Below are 19,544 nucleotides of genomic sequence, written 5' to 3'. Positions count from 1 at the left end.
TGATCATTACTCTCTGGGTTTTACCTGATGTATGAGTGGAAGAGTGAAACCCCTTTTTTACCGTAAGTGTTGCAATATAGGGACCTCTGATATTCCTGAAAAATAATGTGGGAGGAGGGTAAAAGTAGGGGGGGCAATTTCCTCCTGGCTCCACAGTAGCGGTTTTTGACATGGGCGAAGCAGGCAGCTTTTATGTCACGTGGGCGGCGGCACGAGAACTTTAAAAAAAAAAAAAAAGTAGTAGTAGTACGGAAGGGTGCAAGGGAGTTATTTCGCCTAGGGCGCCTATATGGGTAGAGCCGCCACTGCATGTTTCTGCTCATTTCATAAACATGCTGTGTGGTAGTTAAAACAGAGAAAAACAAGAATTATTTTCTTCTTCTTTCACCCAAATCTTGCCCTCTAACGCCTCTCACACTGTTGAAGCTGCTGACACCATTCAAACTTCAGAATGCTCAGCATGATAATTTATCATGCTGCTTTGAGTCCGTCACAGGATGAATGACAAAAGTGAGCTGTTTTATAATAAGGTGCTGTTTATTTAATCATTTCATTATTCACATCCCATTGTACACTCCTATAGCTTAAGATTGTAATAGTTAATGTGTAATACTGACCTCCCCCTCTTCTCCCACGCTACCTGAGGAGAAGACGGGTGCTGTTGACATGAGTGAGCTGCTGGTTCAATTCCACTTCCACCTCTCGCCTTGGGCACATTTGGTAGATCAAAATGGATTTCATATTTTGCATTATAGCAATATGCTAATTTGTCCCATATTCTACTTGTTACCAAGGGGTCGAGGGCTTGAGGACGTTTGGGAATTGGCTCCACTCCGTGTCCATTTCCTTTCTGGAAACTGAAGTGCTTTTTTTCTGGCTCTTGACATACTGAATGTCCAAATGAAGTGTTTGATCGCTGGAGCTGAGAGCGCAGACAAGTCATGACCATCGCTGCTTCGACAAAAACGGGCAACTAGCTGTGTCTCCGAGTGGAGAGACACGCATCTGGGGGTCAAGGTTCACACGGTCTGCTTTTGACGTGGATTCAAAACTCGGCTGCGGGGTGTCTGGAGAGCCGGGGCTCCTCGGGTTTTCCTCTCAGCATGCCTTTAGACTTGCACAAGCATTCGGCAGGAGTGTTGTGGGAGCTGCCGAGGCGGCCGGCTGTGACGGTGGGAGACACCACGGCGTCAACGTGAGCCAAGGAAATTCCCTCTGGCTCAAAACAATTATAAAACACTTGGTGCACACTCCTGCCGGCTGCACCAATGCTTTCTCTTTTTTTCTTTTTACAATTTTAAGGCAGGAAGTTCCACTTTTATTTTTTTTTTTTAAATAAGTCTCAGTATTAAATTCATGTCTCCCTGCACCAGACTTTTTTATACTGAGGACAGGAGCCTGGAAATATTCTAGTGTCCATCAGGCCTGAAACCACCGAAGCCAAAGTCAGCACAAGTTATCGGAGGGTGCCACGCTACGCCATGTAGATGAAGGTGTTTATGTCGGTCTCGTCTCGTTTAATGTACTTGTGCTCTATCAGCCACTCCATCTGCTCCTTGATCATCTTCTTCTGTGGCAAAAACATGTTCTTGAGGATCTCCACCAGCTCCGTCTGCAGCTGGGCGTTGTTGATTCGCTTCCTCATCTTCATGATCTGGATTATGGCCTCCTGGAGGCGAGCGACAGGAAGGGAAGAGGTGAAAAAAAGAGCAGGAAAACAAAGATCACTGTCAATGTTTGTTCAGACAAGTATTTAACCCTTTCAAACTTCAGCAAAATCACTTTTTTTCCTTTCTAAAACATGGGAAAAACAGGCGATGAGAATATTAGCAAAAATGACTAGAAAATCAGTAAGAGGTTAGAAAAGCTGCAAGAAAATGACTGATCAGTTACCATATTACCATATAAAATGTCCAAAAAAGTAAAATATATTAAAAAATTCTTGCATAAAATAACCACAAAACTACCACAGAACTTTGAGCATAAAAAAAGATACGACGACTAAGTGAGTTTTGTGAAGAGGGTGAAATAAAAGGTTTCCTGAGCTAACGTAACTGTGGAGGTTTGTGTTATCTGTGGTGATGGGAACGGGACGGCCGCCCCGGAGCGCCTCTTCACGCTGCGAGGTGTCGAGTTCCAGCGGCTGGACCAGCAGCATCTGACCCGCTGTGAGCTGATCTCCTCACCTGTGTTCTTAGTATCCTGAGCTGGACGATGCCCTCGTTCTCCTCCTCTCTCATTCGCTCTGTGGTGAGCTGTAGCCGACCAATCAGGTTGATCTTCCCCCTTTTCTGGACCTTTGAGTTTTTACTGTAAGGGTGCACAAAGAAACCCAGCGTCAGTGTACATGTCTTGTTTTTTTAGGTTTACAGCAAAAAGCCACTTGTGCCGAGCTACAGCCCTTACGAAACAAAAACATATTGCAGTATATTGGAAAATATCATGTGATATATTAGATAATACATTTCCATATATGGGAACTAGTCTTTATTATTTCCAATATATTGAAATATATGCATAGACCATACATGTCCATATATTGATTAATATAAAAAAATATTGCAATCAAGACCAAAAACGGCACTATATTTTTACATGTAATAGTTTGTCTTTATATATTCAAATATACTGCAATATATGCATATACCATATATGTATATATATCACAACATATATAAAAATATATTGGGATGTTTTTTTAACAGTGCATATTTTCCAATAAGCAACCATAATATATGCATGGACCATGCATGGGATATATCTGTACATATATTTCAAATACATGTTCTCAAATAATTAGAAAGTCATAGATCATGTATGTCTAAATATATGTACCCAGTATTCATCACATACAAATCTAAATACATTATGGAGGATATTTATAAATATAAAATCACATATATTACGGGATATAAACACATATATTCATATGCAATATATTGCAATATCTGAAATGCGGAATTACTTATGTATTATTCCATATATTGAAATACATTAAAATATATAAATATATTGCATCAATATATGTTTCACCAAAATTATTCCATGTATTGCTAAGACATTTTCAAATATAAAATATATGGTAATATATTCTAATATACTACCATATATTTCATTTAATGTATTGATAAATATATTTTCTTTCTGTAAGGAAGTCGAACAACGACGAGGAGGAGGAGAGCAAGCACGGCGAGCAAACCGCCTGCAGCTTTCCTTACATGAGGGAAAACTCCTGGTTGACGTAGAACAGCGTTCCTTCTGCAAAGTCTTTGGGTGAAGCCACCACCGGGTCGTACGATAACACCTGCCGCTTCAGTTTGGGGAACGCCACCAAAGACTGGGAGGACAGAGAGAAAAAAGTTAGAAAAAAAAAGAGGTAGAGCAATCTGATCAAGTAAATGCTTCAAAAACAAAAACAATGTCCCTTCACCATAAAACCCAACAGTAACAACATAACAGCTGCCTCGTCCTCAGCCTCAGCCAATTAAAATCAACATATTCATTATATGTTACATATTTAACACTGATATTGAAACACTATTAAAACAGAGCATCTTAAATAGCGACATCATCCTGCATTAGTGGCTGGAAATTAAAATTTCAACCAATACAACTTTCACAAATCTTGAAACATTCTCTGTCATTTGCCTCAAATAACCTTCATAATAAAAGTGTGTTTCTCTCCCAAACTGAGACCCTGTTGGTTTGCACTTGTGAGTGATCCATCCCTGCACCGTGTCCCGCCCAAACTTCCTGTTTCAAAAGGAAATACTTCAAATCAATCAAGTCCATTTCATGGGGTCTTTAACGGCAAATCTGCTTCCAAACTCTACGGTATTACCTAGCGCTGTTGATGAGTTTCATGATTAGTCATTTTTTCAACTGAAACAGTTTTATGGGCAACGTCCCCTCCTCTTACCCAGAGGGTGCGCCGCAGTTCGGCGTCCGGCAGCTCGGTGGCCAGTTTGAGGTTTTCAAAGCTGATCCTCTCTCTGGGCCTCTGGTTCCAGGCGAACAGCACCGCCAGCTGGAAGGTGGTCACCTCCAGGTCATACTGGCCAACCTCATTCTTGAAGGTGATCTGAACAGCAAAATGATCCACATCAGTTAAGCTGTGCAGAAATCAGAAAAAAGGCTCACACACAAACTCTGTGTCATAAATTTGGGCAGAAGAGGAATAAAGAAGCATGAAACAGAAACCTGTCCACCAGTCACAGTAGATTCATGTGTCTTCACGCCCAGCCAGGTGTGTTGTCATGTTAGAGCATGTTCATGAACGAGTCATGTGACTAAGCTCCAGGTCCCAAAGATTTTAGTCTAACTTGTAGACAACAAATAAACGTACAAATAAAGCAAGGAGCTCCAAGACAGAGGCTACTGCAACAACGTGGCCTGATCGCATAGCTTTCTCAGTGAATGCACAGTGTGTGTGTGTGTGTATCTGTGCTTTTACTTGGACTCACAATGCCATTGGACATGAGGTGATGCCAGTGAAGCTTTCTGCCACTGTGGTTCTTCTTGTAGAAGTCTTCTACCTCTGGGATCAGATCCTCCAGCTCTGTTGGTAGAGATACAAATACCTTCTCGCTGCTTCTCGACCACGCACCGGCATTCAGGATCTTTATGTTGACCGAGTCCGCTGCAGGGGAACATGAAAGAAGACGCATTAGGTAATGACTGACAGCTCATCTAACACCAGTCTTGGTGTTTATTTTAAACTGGAATGCTGATAACATTATTTTATGTCCACACCTACATGTAAAAGTAGCACCAAATTTATGTCCCACTAAGAATTTCTGGGCACTTTGACCGATTTCCTACTTTTTGAGTTCTCTGGAGGTTAGAAAATTATGGGCGCCCGTCGTGTATCTTACCTGGTAACGCAAGCTTATTGTGTTTGTGCATTTCTTTAAAGGACTGGTTGAGGTCCTCCGACACCTTGATGTCTTGGAACATCCTGGCCAGCTTGTTGACATAGTCAGCTGGCATTCCTACCTCCTGTTAAGACAGTGACAACACAAGCAAGCCAACCAGTGACCGGGAACGTCAAACTAAGATCAAATGAAATGCACTTTGACTGAATTTGATGTGACTGACAACTTTTCAGACAGTAGGCAAGAAAGTGAACGCTGAAATGACACCACAGTCTCTCTGTTTACAGACCAAATTCAGATCATACCCTGAGCCACTCCACCATGTTCTCCTCTATCTCACTGTCGGCTGAGATGTCCAGGATGAGGCGGCGGGTCAGGTGGGCTTTGTGGTACCGCATGAACACGTCTTTGTTCTGGACATACTTCAGCACTAGTAGCTGCAAAGAGCACAGACAAAGTTAGAGACATAATCCATTCCAAATGATGACATGGAGTTGAAGCCCCGTCATCCCATAACAAAATACAATTTGGTCGAGCCAAGTCAGTACATAGAGTTTGAAATCAGATGTAAACAACCTTGAGAATAAAAGGAGGGAAGGGTGAGCAGAAAAGATGCGGATCGGTGTGAAACAGCTTTACAGTGTCAGCTCAGGTTCTAACCCATACAGTTATAATATTTGCTACTCCACACAAATGTAATAGATCCTCCTTTGGTATCACTATGCGAACAGCTCCCCTCAGTGCTGAATGTTTGTTTATTCACTGGGCAAGTGAAGCTGTGGCATAGTGATACAGGAAAAAAGTAGTTCCTCCAGTGAGCAGAAAAGAGCGTTGATAATGAATCATCAAAAAATTTGTGTTGTACATCCATCAAAACATATTTTCTGGTTGACTTCATTAATTTTGCAGAGGAACAGGCCTGGTGAAGCAGAATCTATTACACACAAACATACACACCACAAATACAACTTCAGGCGTCAGAACCCATTGGGGATATGTTTTTTTTTAAATTCAACATTCATAATTTTGTTGTTCAATGCAAAACTCGATTAAAGTTCTACTCAAAATAAATCAAAGTCAAAAATGTCATTTTTAAAATTTGTATTAGTTTGCCTGCATGTCTGCTTAAGACAATACAAAATTTCCCAAATTGCCCAGCTTAACTTCTCATGGAAAGTTTCCATAAAGTTTCTGGAAATTTACCAGAAATTTTCCACCCCTTTGCAACCCTATGTGTAAGTATTGTTGTCTTTATTGGTCACTATAGCACAAACGTCTACACTAATGACCCACTTGGATTACCGTTTTGCGGGTCCCATGAGACGCCAACGTTCAGCTCCGATAGAAGGCGGACACACGAGAATCTGCCGTCTTTTGTCATTAAATTTTGTAATGTGCAAACTCACGTCACTGCATCGTCCTAAAGTGTGTGTTCTGCTCTGATACCTTTTCTATTCATTCAGTGTCGTCATTACCTGACACACAAAGCATACTCCCTCACAGTTCAAACACAATACTGTAGAAGCCCTTCAGTTTATTCAGCAATTCAGTTGCTACTGTATGAGCGAGCTGATAAATTTCTGAACTGACATCTTTCCTTTGGACTGAAGGGACCATTCAGGTGTTGTGCTAAACTGAACAAATGTAATTAATACTTTATTAGTAATATCATCACCTTTTTTCTTTTCTTTTTTTTTTTTTTATACAGAAACACAACAGTGAAGTGAGCTCCACTGGGGTTTGATCGCCAAACCAATTCTCTCAGTGAAAGTTTCCAAAAGGATCCAGACAAACACTTCAAAACATACCACTTCCTTGAGCTTGGCCTCTATCTCTTCAGAGGTGAGCTTCTTGCTCAGCGGCGTCTTCCTTAAGAGCATGTCACAGTAGTTGGCCAGCAGCTCTGGACATTTGGACTCTGGCTGAGTTTTCAAACCCACCCTGAAAACGGAAAGGACAGAAAAGACGTAAGAGTCAGCAGGGTCACCAGCTACGGGATAAAACAAAGCTTCTCACAAAGAGCACATCTTACCCTTTCTGCTTCATAGGAAGTTCTAATTTAAATATAGTGGCATCATTCACAACCGCTTTATATGCCTGTGGAAGGGATAGGACAACAGCATCACAATCAACGCAGAGCATATCCTGATGCGTGAATCCTTAAAATTAGCATGATCCTGTTATGGGACATCGACATAAAAACTGGCCTCACTTTGTCTCGAGCTGTCAGGAAACGTGGGTCGTCCTGAAAGGCCTCTTTCACCAGTCGACTGAAGCGGTTAAACAAGGTGAGCAGCTGCTCCACATATTTCTCTGAGTCCTGTTACAGAGAATAACAAACAATTTCAAAGATGAAGGTCCTGTCTGTGTCAGAAAAATAAAAGCGTATCTCTCCACCTATTGTATGAAGCTGAATGTCTGAGAACACCTAAGTCAGTTTAGTGCATTTGCATCAGTTGGGTAAAGTAACACTTCAACTTTCCCCTGGAAATATTTTACGGCCAAGCTAAGTCTTCAGAACTGAACAGAACCTCCAAGTGGTAGCTAAAAAAACATGTTGGTATTATTTCATCATCCTGATTTTACAGGTGCGTGTATGTGACACTCACAGAGGTAATAGTCTCTGCTGAGGCCACCATGTCAGCCAGCCCAGCGCTCATGATGTGCTCCTCCAGGTCCTTCAGCATCGGCTCGATGCCACTGGGCACCTTGTCCATCAGAGAGAACATCAGATGCAACTCTGTGATTGAGGAAAAAACAATCACAGTCACATTCAGGAGAGACTAGGTTTCACAGTAAGATGGTCCAAGACTGCTGCAGAAGCCCTTCAAGAGTCACTGAGAAAAACAAATGACAACAAACTGTGCCTTCCCTGCTGCTTCTCAGAGTTAACTGAATGATGTGGGTCAAAGTGCATTGGTAGGTTTTTTTGACCAACAAGGAACTGGTTCCGTTATGGTTTGTGAAACCAATTTTAAACCATTTTGAGCATTTCCATCAAAGTGAAATTGGTTTGAGACCCAAAAAGTTGGTTCCCAGTTGGAATAAAAATATAGTAGGAGCTGCAGTGGGAACTGTGGCGACAACAGGAGTGTATTATTCTACAGGGAAAGATGGGGACAAGGGATAAATCAAAGAGCATGCAGTCATCTGCCGAAGAAACAAAATTATTGCTTTCAATTTGGACATCTCCTCAATGTCAGAGAGAAGACAGAAGGGAAAACTAGCAAAATTAAATTTTATCTCAAAATTGCTGAAGAGTTGGTGAAGGCTGAAGAGCCAAATTATAAACAAGTTAAAAACAATGTGCAGACAAGTGGCTCTGGACGGGGTAATGTGGGGGAGTTTTCTGAACTACTCTATTGTGTGCTTGGTCACAGAGCAGCAGCAGCAGCAGACTGGGGCTGAATTCAGCCACTGTGATGCTGGAGTCAGCGGCCAAAGACCCGGCCACACCTCCGTAGCAACAGCTCCTCTCCAAACTGGTGCAAACTCGGCCTGGTTCATTGGTTAGCACCTTGGCTCCAAGAATCCCAAATGCAACTGATTCAAGAACCAAAAAGACGTATGAAGAGGACGAGGACGAGGAATGGGAGCAGAGCCTTCAGACAGCTGCGTCAGTCTAAAACTATGATAATGAGCTACTTTAAAATATCCTACTGTGGTACCTTTTGGCCATTTGAACTCACACTGCAAAAGCACATACACTCAATTACAAATAGGGTCATACCATGTCATTTCAACAAATGGCCCATGCACTTGGATCTCAAAAAATTCAGAAAAATTCACCAGTTGTTCTTTATTTATATCCAATAGGCACATTGTAAAATTTTAGTTTGCTCGGATGGATACTTTTTGATATACAGCCAATTTAGTGAGGGAGTATGTGTTGATTTTGGTGCAATTTTCGCGAGTCCTTATTTTTCCTCCATTTTCAGGTGTCAATATCTCAGGAACTACCCCACATAGGAAACTGAAATTTGGTACGATAATACACCTCCACCTACTCTCTCAGAATATACAAAAGCATCTGTCATACATCATAACTGGTAGGCATGCCAGCCCCTCAAAAATGGAAAAAAAAAAATTACTCAGGTTTCGTGGTCAACCATGTTTGGGCCTTCAGAAAACAACTCTGTATTTGCCCCAGCTTCTTGATTTTTTCAGAGCTTTGAGATACATACATGGACTGTTCAAAGCATTAATGGTTAGTCAGATATATGCATTGGTTTCTGGATGGCAGCCTCTCCAAATCCAAAAAAAGTTTTCATGTCAGATTTTCATTGGCCCATAACTGCATGTGGGAATATCTTAAAAAATCTGATCTGTTTTAATTTAAAGTTCAAAGCTTACTTGGGATATAAAACATTTTTTCTTTATCCAAGTTCTTCATTTTTTTTTTTTTTTTAATCCCAAACATGGGGCTATTTCACCACTTGCGAATATTGAAATTCTTCAATATTATGCATAAAATTGAGTTTTTTAAGACCCAAGTGCGTGGGATGTCCTGAAAATTTGGTGAAATGACATGGAATGACTCAACAGAGACGTAATCACGAACACACATGGTGGTTACAAGTAGAGCTCCAGGACATACGATGGGTGGTTATCACAGTCTAGACACTGGTCGGGACAGACATGCTCAGTGTGTTACCAGACATTCATGTCAGTGAGAGGTGGTGACACAGATGGGCAGGCTACGGGCTGCTGGACGAGGTGGGTTGTGACAGGGCCATTCCCTGGTGCAAACCTGAGCTGGCTGAGCCTTTGGCGGGAGCGGTCCTGCCGTACTCACTCTCTGTCTCATTTCGTTTGATCATGCCAGGACACTCGGCCAAGATGGTCTCCTTGAACGACGTCACCAGCGCGTTCACGCAACACTCCATTAGCTGAGAGGGGGAAAAAAAACAAAAATGCATCACAAGCAGTAAATAGCCTTGTTATGGAGTGCTGACAAAAATTACACACAAGAAATACGCTGGGCAGAAAAGTAGGTATTTTAATCAAATTATGATTACCTTACTCCAATAAATTGGATAAAGGCATTTATGTGACAGTTTCAGTAGCTGAAGTATTTCCAAATTGGACTAAGTTATTAAATCATTAGTGTGCATGTGAACGACTCATATTCAACACGAGAGGCCAGACAGAGAGAGAATATTTATCAGTATGCAAAAACATGTCCAGAGGGAAAACAAGACAGAAAATAAAATATGTAGTAAATGTTTAAGTACATATAAAATAGGAATGTAACATAGGTGAGTGCATGCATATATATGCAAACACACTCTGTATGATATAATGGAGTATGCAATCCTCTATATATCAAATAAATATAACCATGAAAAAAAAATTGGAAATATCAATCAAAAAAATAAATAAACAAATAAACAAATAACTAAAATGCATCACTTATTCTTTGACCCCTGCACTGCAGAGCTGCCAGCTAAATAAAACGTGTCGGTGAACTCACTGCTTGTACAGAGTTACAGTCACGTCTCGTCTCCAGGTAGCGCAGTGCACGTTTCTCCTCTTCCCTCAGCTTAGCATCAGCCTGGCAAACACACACACACACACACACACACACACACACACACACACACACACACACACACACACACATTTATTCCAAGTACAGAATTCAGCAATATACCTCACCTGGGCGACACAGCAAAAAAATAAGCATTTACATCCACAATTCCAACTGTGAGTTTCCACAAAGCCTCTACAACAGCATTTACAGTTGATCATGTCTATTATAGAATTCCTGGTATTCCATGAATTTTCCGTATTGTCCATAATCGCACTGCACCTCTTCCCATTTCACACAGACTGTGAGCAGCAGGACACCTGGGCTCCTGCTCAGGCTCGGCTTCAGCACCAACTCACATATTTCATGTAGTTTTGGACTCCGTTCTGCTGGAGGTAGGCTGGTGCTTGTGTTCTGTAGAACCTCTCCGTGGAATCCATGTAGGCCTTCTCAAAGTTGTCCCTGTATATCTGCAGCTTGTCGTCAGGGTTGGAGCACAGGTTCACTGCTCAGAGACACACACACACACACACACACCAAGATAGCTGACTGGCCAATAAATAACTCAGTCAAGAAAAAAAAAAAAAAAAAAATAGTGTAATGGCGATAACAGGTCAAATGTATAATCAAACCTAACCTACACTGTATGGATAAAAGTACTAGACCTCCTCCACATCACACCAGCAGGAGCTTCTCTGAGCTCCCATCCTAAATCCAGAGGCATTAATATGGAGTTGGTCCCCCTTTGCAGTCATGCTGGGACAGAAAAGGGCCTTCCCCAAACAGTTCCCACAACGTTGGAAGCAGAGAATTGTCCAAAGGTTATCAAAATGGTATATTTACTAAAATCACTGCAAATTGGGGGTCAACGGTTTATTGAAAGTCAACTCGGAGGTCAAGAGTAAGAAAATATTTGAAAACCTCTGGACCAGTTGATTAGTTCACTATTTGGAGCCTAATCTACTGTATATAAAGACACTTCAAACTGGTCCCTGTTTGATATAATGGTTTGGGCACATCACTGTCAGGAGTAAGGATCTGATTTCCACAGACAGACAGACAGACATCTTGCTTAGCTAAAAATATAGGTTCAAGTATCAGATTTTCTTTTCTTTAACTCCCCACACTCAATAAAATGTCAAAACCAATCCATCAACAGTGAGTGCACCCTTAACAGAATGGGTTCGCGGCGCCGTAAGCCTCTCTGAATGTGCATCGGCCTCAGACGGCTCATAGCGACTCTCACCGTAGGACTCTCGTACTCCTATGACCAGCTGGGAGTCGAAGGCCTCCCCCAGCCTCTCGGCGTGGACCAGCTTCATGGCGCTGTCCTGTAGCCTGTTCTTGATGTTGGAAAAAATGGACTCGTTCCACGTGTCCAACATCAGCTGCAGCCGCCGCGGTGAGACGAAGACGGGAGACAAGACAAGCAGAATCAAGTATTACTAAACTAGACGGGCAGTTTTCTGGAAACCCAGTGGGACAAGAATCTGTGCTGGGCTTTGAGATTCACAACACTATTTCTCCATGCATCGTCCTGTAGGCACTCTGTGTCTCTGTCCCCATAAAACTGTGTTCATTACTGCCAATCATCTTGTTTTGTAGCATTTAAATTTAATGCTTTTAAGTAACAAATGTAAGACTTTTTTTTTTTTTAAAGAAAAATCTTTTTGTTAATCAAATGGGCATTGCATCTTAGTATAAAGGTAAGTCAGTTTTTGGAGATGCCAGGAGTGAATGGATGAATGTAGAGCTGTCTGTGTATTTTAATGCCAGGTGGGAACAGAGCCGGTGGGTACTAATATCAAACATTATGGGTGAACTAACCCTTTAAGTCCAAATTGCCCATAAAATACAAAGAACACTGTCACTGTTTATCCTGTTTAAAGTATATACCCTTAGTTTTACCATCAACATACAAAGGGTTAATAACCTACATTGAGTTTTACATTTAAAAAAAAAAAAAACGTCTTCATTCCTCTGCTACTCGTCCTCACCTTGCGGACGATGCTGTCCTCCACGTTAGACTTCTTGTTGCTGCCTTGCTTGCCCATCAGGGTGATCTCCAGCTGGCAGAAAGGCTTCGGCAAGATGTCGCACTGTGTGAAGAACTTCCTCCACTCCACGATGTAGGCCTTGAGCAGCGCCGTGTCATCCTGATGACTCAGCACCCGCTTGGAGGAGGTGGGAACGCAGAGTAGGGCAAAGAGTTAAGGGGTCTTGCTGATTTACAGACAGTAGCTCATAATGGAGGACCTTACGAGTACTGGCAGTGGCAAGACATTACCAATCATCACCATCATCAATTATATGCATCATGCAAGAACAAGGTGTTATGGGAAGAAGAATACAAATGTTTCCTGAGCAGGTCGCAGAAACTTTTTAACCTTTAACAGTTGATGTCAGGTTTTAGGGTCAATCAAAATCAAAGAGCAAGGAGTTTTTTAAACATACTGTTCTGATGTTCAACAATCATACAGTGACAAAACCATCACAGACGGGTCAAAGGTACCAATTTCTCCACCTATAGCAGCATCAATAGACCAGAATGCAATGCAGACATGACACATCTTGAGTTTTGAGTGATGCACATGACCACACTCAATGGTAAGCCCAAATATTCACTCACTATTCAGACAGCTGACTCTATGCCTATGTGCCCATCTTTGACTGAAATTAGCGAGTTAATGCGGACCTCTCTGAGGATTGTTCAAAAACATTTTGGGAAATGAAGGTAATCTACTAAATGTAACGGAAGTTGAGGTAGATGAGGCAGGTTGAGGGGAAGTAGATGAGGACACCATATTAGCACTGAACATCCCAACCTGTTGATAATGAATTATGCTAGAGTATCCATGGGTGGGCTGTTTCATTAAAGGGGCATGAAACCCAGGTGGGTCATTCCATTCCTTTTCAACAAATGGCCCATGCATTTGGGTCTCAAAAAATTCTGAAATTTTTACCAGTTGTTCCTTATTTATCCAATAGGCAGACTGTAAAATTTTAGTTTGCTTGGATGGATACTTTTTGAGATACGACCAATTTAGTGAGGGGAGTATGTGTCGATTTTGGTGCTATTTTCGCACGTCCTTATTTTTCCTCCATTTTCAAGTGTCAATATCTCAAGAACTACACCACATAGGAAACTGAAATTTGGTGATGTGTATGCGGCAAATTTCATCATATAACATATATGCATTATTTGAAAATAACCCTATTAACTATCTTGTAACTATTTATTGCCACATTGCTCCCATTCTCCTCTATCCAAGCCCAGCGCCATTTATTCTTAACGCCCTTATCGACATGTTTGCTGTCTTCCCCGGGCTTCATGAGCCTGCGCTCCATCCTGTGGGTTGCAGTGCGTCACTGTAGGCTAACGAGGCTCACTTTCAACGGCACATGGAGCGCCCTAACCCAAGTCCCGCCCTACTTCTGATTGGCTAGTAGGCCTATTGTTAGTGTGCTTGAGAACGAAAGCTGCGCTTCTATTGGATCCAGAGAAATGTCTGTTAGATAAATCTGGGCAAATCCCCCTTCTTTTTTTTTTTTTTTGCAGTCACGCCGGTACGCTGGAGATCCAGCACGGTGCCGGAATGCTATCAGCCCTGCTGCAAATACAGTTTCTAGGATCTGTCTATTCAAGGAGAATGGGCATCTGAAATATCTGATATTTTAGAGTAGCATGAATCAGGACAGCTCTTAAACAAGAGGTTGGATGTGGAAGTGATTAAAGATTTGTGACAAAACCCAAATTGTGCACTTACAAGAAGGGCAACCTTTCACACCGGCAATTTGTTCATCTTTTTGTTTATCAATGCTGTAACATTTCTTGAGAACAGAAGGAAATAACAAATTGAGCTTTCTGCTGGTAACATCCCAGCTCTTTACAGCAGCTGCCATGTTTGTTCACATGTCACCGCGCACCGTGAAGGCGTCAGAGAATCTGTGAACCGGACTATCAGGCATCTAACACAGATTACAGTCAAACCAGCCCCGGGAAAGAGAGAAGCTCCACACCTCAGGAATCACCACATAATTAAAAAATGTGGGCGTGTTGATTCACGAGGGCTGGATCCAGGCTAGCAGGCCTCATTTTGCAGAAAAAAATATTCATCAGGAACTGTAGTAAAGCTGGAGAGCACAGCACTAAGTGGGTCAAATCAGGGCAAATCAACTGGGTCAAAAAAGAGCAGATTGGACAGAGCTGGTAATACTCTGTAAATTCTCAGTGAAGTAATTTAAAAATCTATTACAGTACTAGCAGCAGGAAAAGAGGTAGTGGGGGTGTTTTGGGGGCTTTGTGAGTTTGTTAAGTGTAGAAAACAAACATTTCAATCATGGCCTTACTGCTTGTGCTTGTTTGATGAAATCTAGGATGTCCTCTTTCAGGGCCTGGTGGATCTTAGCTGGACCTTTGTCATCCCACAGGCAAACTGCATGGACGTCTCTATGGAAACAAGGAGGGGGGAAAAAAAATGGTGGAATCCCGTATTAATCCCCATTTGCGTGCAACAACTAAATTCTAACATTTCAGCTGAATGGAGATGCATCTCTCTAACCATGACACATGAAACGTACGAGAAAAGGTCAAACCACTGTTGCTTGGTGACGGACTCCTGGCGCAGAAGCTTCAAGACTATGGGACGCATCAGGTCCCATTTGTCCTCAAACTGAAGCGAACCTTTGTTCTGGAAACAGATCAGAAGGAAGCAGACCACATTATCCTGATTGTTGATGTGCTATATAACCGGGTACGGTTTATCCTTCAGAAAGGTGGAAAATCAACTGTACTAGGCTGCCACTGTTGCATGTAAACACTGTATTAGGGTTAGCAGTAGTGTAGCCCAATTAGAGGTGGGAGAAAAAAATCGATTTTTAGATGCATCGCGATGTGGATGTGGGGCGAGTCGGCATCAATGCTTTAATGTCAATAATCGATGCTTATAAAATGATTAAAAAACGTGGAACTGAAGTATATGAGCAGTGTCTAGCCGGGCAATTACAGGACACACACGACAGAAAACAATCACATGAAGAACTGAAGCTGAAGGAGCTGAAAGAAACATCAAACCGGCACCCTCTGCAAGTGTTTGGAAACATTTCGGATTTCATGAAGAAGAAGAGACAAAACCTGGATAACAGCCAAACAGTGTGTAAGTTATGTCACACAACACTGAAGTATTTTGGCAACATGAAAATTACATTAAATAACAGTAAATTAATTATTTAGCATTCTTTTTAATCATAGTTCACTACAAATACACCTTGTTTTAGTTGTCGCACAGTAAAAAAAAAAAAAACAAATTGTCTGAAAAATGATGCAAAAAATGATTCAATGACAATCACAAAAATGTGCATAGAGATGCATCGATGATCGCTTTATAATCGCATCGTTGCCCTCATAATCGTAATCGAATCGAATCGGGAGGTGGCCAAAGATTCCCAGCTCTACATCACAGGGCTTTAATCTGTTGGAAATGCTTAAGAACCTACAAGCTAGAGACACAAAAATATTAACTTCCTATAGACTGCTGTTTTTTTTTTTTTTTTTTTTTTAATATCTAATAAAAGCATCTAGGAAGAGAATATGTTGACTGCAAACTAAGACGGTGAAGGCAAACAGGTCAAGAAGTGAACACCTGCATCACTTTTTTTTTTTCCCCCTGTGATGATGGACATTTCTTGTTGCTTGTTGTGAACGTGTGCATGCCGGGTCATGACAGAGATCTGCTCATGTTGACGTCAGATACGGGTCACATACAAAGAAGAATGCGAACAGCCGCTGTGTGAACAGAGCTTTAGTTACCTTAGGAACTAACAACATCCGCCTTCCCTGACTTTTTTTTATGCATTAGTGATATAAGAATCGCTAAAACACATTTGGGAAAAAAAAGACCTTAAAGAAGAACTTTCAAACATGCATTTCTCCTGCAGGACAGCACATAGTGCAGTGATCAGCTGCATATTAAAAACAAAGTTGTTTATTTTGCACATTTTTAGGCCTCCTATTACTGTTATTGGTGGAGTTGTTGGTGATCTTATTGTTAATAACATTAACAATAATATTGATATTAGTAATAAATGCGACTGCACTCAGAGAGATGCACAATCCATGTTTGAAAACTGAAATCTGAAAATAAAAAAGCAATATCAATTTATTGTGGGCAAAGAAAATGTTCTGCTGAGCTACAAGACAGACAGACAGTCTTCATTCATGTTGCAACATAACTTATGATCTACAAGAAGTGACCGGCATCATTTAGTAAATTCAGCGCATATATAATCCACAACGATAAATAGCAATTACATTAAAGGGAATTTTCCAAAAGCTTCACTCTGCTTGCTGCTGTCCACAAGGGCTGGGTGATGCGGACAAAATCAAATACCATTTTTGACTTTTGAATTTTTGACTGAATCCCTTGATGTCAGTCCTGTAGGTATGGCTTTTGGTGCCTTTACAAAATATTTACACAGTGAGATTTCTGATGAACAATACCTAGTAATATGGATTTAATGACCTAGCAGAGGTAAATAAAGGACCACCAAGTGCAGTTTATTATGTTCAGAAAACTGAATCCCTTCGCTGTGACTCAGCTTTTACAATCAGGAAAAGACAACACTCAGATGATATCTAGTATTATATCACAATATCAATATAATGAATACAACTAAAATCTCATTGAAATAAGCATATATATATATATATATATATATATACATGGGTCATATATATATGACCCATATAAGAATAATAGTGTGACCTCACAATGTAGCAGAGTAGAGCTGAACGGTATATCGTTATCATAATGTTATTTACATATAAACATACAACATATTAACATCTCAAAAGGCAACGATGTGAACGATATCAAATTTAGGGTTCGGGCCAGTCTAAGACAGTGACTGGTCTGTTATATAATTCTAATTACATTGCTGAAGCATTGTGTCGAAGCAGAGGTTGCTGCAAAAAGTATGATTTGAATAATTTCTATTTTAATGCAACCTAAGACTAAAAAACACCCGCAGGAGTAGCACCTCGAATTTCGTTGTATGCTTTTGTTTACAATGACAGTAAAGGCTTCTGATTCTGATTCTGATTGGTCTGTTCCAATTGATAAAATATTTTGTGATCTAACTACATTTTCTGCATCCACTTGGTATAATTATGTTGAGATGTTTGGCATTAATATCGAGGTTTGACACTTGGTCCATATCGTGCAGCCGTATAGCAGAGCGGGCTGTGATGCATATTAACATGCAGTGCTGCCTGACTGTCTGTGTGTCCAGTGAGGGACTCTGCCCTGCAAACCTGTCAGGACGTCACATCTGTTATGGTGCTGGCAGTGGCACAGCCTGGTGTGTCTGTCCCCCTGTCTCCCCTGTCCTGTCTCTCTGTCCTCCTGCCCCGTCCCCGTCTCCCCTGTCCTGTCCCCTTGCCCTGTCCCCCCTGTCCTGTTCTCCCTTGTCCCGTCCTGTCCCCCCTGCCCTGTCCCCGCCTTGCCCTGTCCCTCCTGTCCTATCCCCTTGTCCTCTTGCCCTGTCCCTCGTCCTCCTGTCCTGTCCCCCCGTTGCTTCCCCCTGTACCCCCTGTCCTGTTGTCCTGTATCCCCGGCCCCCGCATCCTTTCCCTCCTGTCCTGTCCTCCCTTACCCTATCCTGTCCTACCTTGCCCTCCTGCCCTGTCCCTCCTGTCCTATCCCCTTGTCCTCTTGCCCTGTCCCTTTCCCTCCTGTCCTGTCCTCCCTTGCCCTCCTGCCCCGTCCCCCTGTCATCCTGCCCCATCCTGTCCCTCCTGTCCTGTCCTCCCTTACCCTGTCCTGTCCTCCCTTGCCCTCCTGCCCCATCCCCCTGTCCTGTCCCCCCATCCCGTCCCCCTATCCTCCTGCCCTGTTCTCCCATGCCCCGTCCTGTCCCCCCTGTCCTGTCCTCCCTTGCCCTGTCCCCCTGTCCCACTGCCAGACGACCGGCATCCCACTGCCAGCCCTGCCGCAGCTCCCACACCACCCGCTGTGGCTGACGGGTCCCTCAGCGGGACGGAGCCCCACCGGCAGCTGCCTGCGGGTCGGACCTTGTGTCAGGGCAGCCTGTGCTGACAGATCACATGAGCTCTCACACTGCACCGAGGCTCACACGGACAGAGGCTGGTGTTTGGCGCAGGCTAACGTCACGGCTCCGTCGCTGTGTCTTGTTTCTCTCCCTCCGTGTGTGTCTCTGTCTGTTAGCTGTCTCCGAGCTGTTCCATTTAGCTAAATCACTGATAAGCAGCTAATGTTAGCCAGGGGTAGCTTAACTTAACTGCTGCCAGGTAAACTCCCCGCTGGCGGCGCCGTCGTTTACGGACGCGGCTTGCTGCTGTTTCGGGTCAGAGCAGGATGCTGACGCCGCAGCTAACCGGTGACAGGCGCTTTATTCGGCGTAAAATAAAAAAGAACTGAATTGAAGTGGGTCCTACCTTTAGCAAATTAGACGCCGCCATGTTCCCTCAACTTATCCTCTCGTAGAATCTCGCGTGAACTTCACTTTGACACCGAAGAGAATTATTATTTTATTTTATTTTTTTTTATTTTTTTAGGATTAAGTGATATCATTCATGTGCCACTGACTATAAATCAATTTTTAACTTAAAAAAAAAAAAAAAAAAACTTAAGTAGTAAATTCAATATATTTAATGCTTCGATATCTTTCAGTGTCTTTGTAATTTTTCGCTGATTTCATGCGGGACATATTTTAACCTTTTTGCTGTATTTTTGCACATCTTCATAATTATTACGTTCTGTAATGTCTATTTTTCTATATTTTTCATTCTAGTCGGCAACTTCCTCTTAATATGTTTAATACATGGGAATAATCAGTTGTATCATATTTAATACCATTCACTTCATTGTTGGTGCTATTATTATTGTTTTACTTTTGCCCTGGATATTGAAACAGTTAAATCTGCTGTATATTGGAACTAAATGCCAGTTTTTGGTAGTTGCAGTGTTTCATACAAAATTATCTGTATCATTGCTGGTCATCAAACCGCATGACGGCTGTAATGAAATCAGTCAAAACTGAGTCTGCACCGGGCGTCCTGCTGTCTGCGCAGCGCGTCAGCAGGGGAGTGAAATTTAAGGCAACAATACAAAATATTTTCA

At 42.1% G+C, this 19,544-nt stretch overlaps 1 protein-coding gene across 3 annotated transcripts; it reads right to left on the bottom strand.

Annotated features, from left to right (window-relative positions):
* Positions 1-516: 516 nt before the first annotated feature.
* Positions 517-18,883, bottom strand: cul5b (cullin 5b). Of its 3 annotated transcripts, none has more exons than XM_030068610.1 (19): positions 18,860-18,883; positions 14,986-15,095; positions 14,755-14,854; positions 12,402-12,578; positions 11,651-11,792; positions 10,764-10,909; positions 10,348-10,428; positions 9,625-9,763; positions 7,484-7,614; positions 7,087-7,194; positions 6,907-6,971; positions 6,683-6,815; positions 5,180-5,311; positions 4,875-4,998; positions 4,464-4,639; positions 3,920-4,081; positions 3,219-3,337; positions 2,187-2,310; positions 517-1,669 (listed from the first exon to the last, which is right to left on the bottom strand). In XM_030068610.1, exons 1-19 carry the CDS (start codon positions 18,881-18,883, stop codon positions 1,475-1,477), a joined length of 2,388 nt encoding a protein of 795 aa, XP_029924470.1. In that variant the 3' UTR covers positions 517-1,474. The 3 variants fall into 3 exon arrangements, with proteins under 3 accessions (XP_029924470.1, XP_029924471.1, XP_029924473.1); XM_030068611.1 differs by having other exon boundaries at positions 1,475-1,669; positions 9,670-9,763; XM_030068613.1 differs by lacking the exon at positions 18,860-18,883 and adding an exon at positions 18,703-18,846 and having other exon boundaries at positions 1,475-1,669.
* Positions 18,884-19,544: the final 661 nt, after the last annotated feature.

This window comes from Myripristis murdjan, chromosome 14 (assembly GCF_902150065.1).
Source record: "Myripristis murdjan chromosome 14, fMyrMur1.1, whole genome shotgun sequence".
In the NCBI taxonomy this organism is placed as follows: Eukaryota; Metazoa; Chordata; class Actinopteri; order Holocentriformes; family Holocentridae; genus Myripristis; species Myripristis murdjan.
This window is presented reverse-complemented; position numbering and strand designations above follow the sequence as displayed.

Excerpts from the sequence above, each read along its gene's own strand:
- cul5b (XM_030068610.1), bottom strand. The coding sequence starts at position 18,883 with ATGGCGGCGTCTAATTTGCTAAAG. Across the intron at positions 14,855-14,985 it reads CAGTGGTTTGACCTTTTCTC|AGACGTCCATGCAGTTTGCC; the intron begins GTACGTTTCATG and ends TTGTTTCCATAG. Across the intron at positions 6,972-7,086 it reads TCCTGACAGCTCGAGACAAA|GCATATAAAGCGGTTGTGAA; the intron begins GTGAGGCCAGTT and ends TCCCTTCCACAG.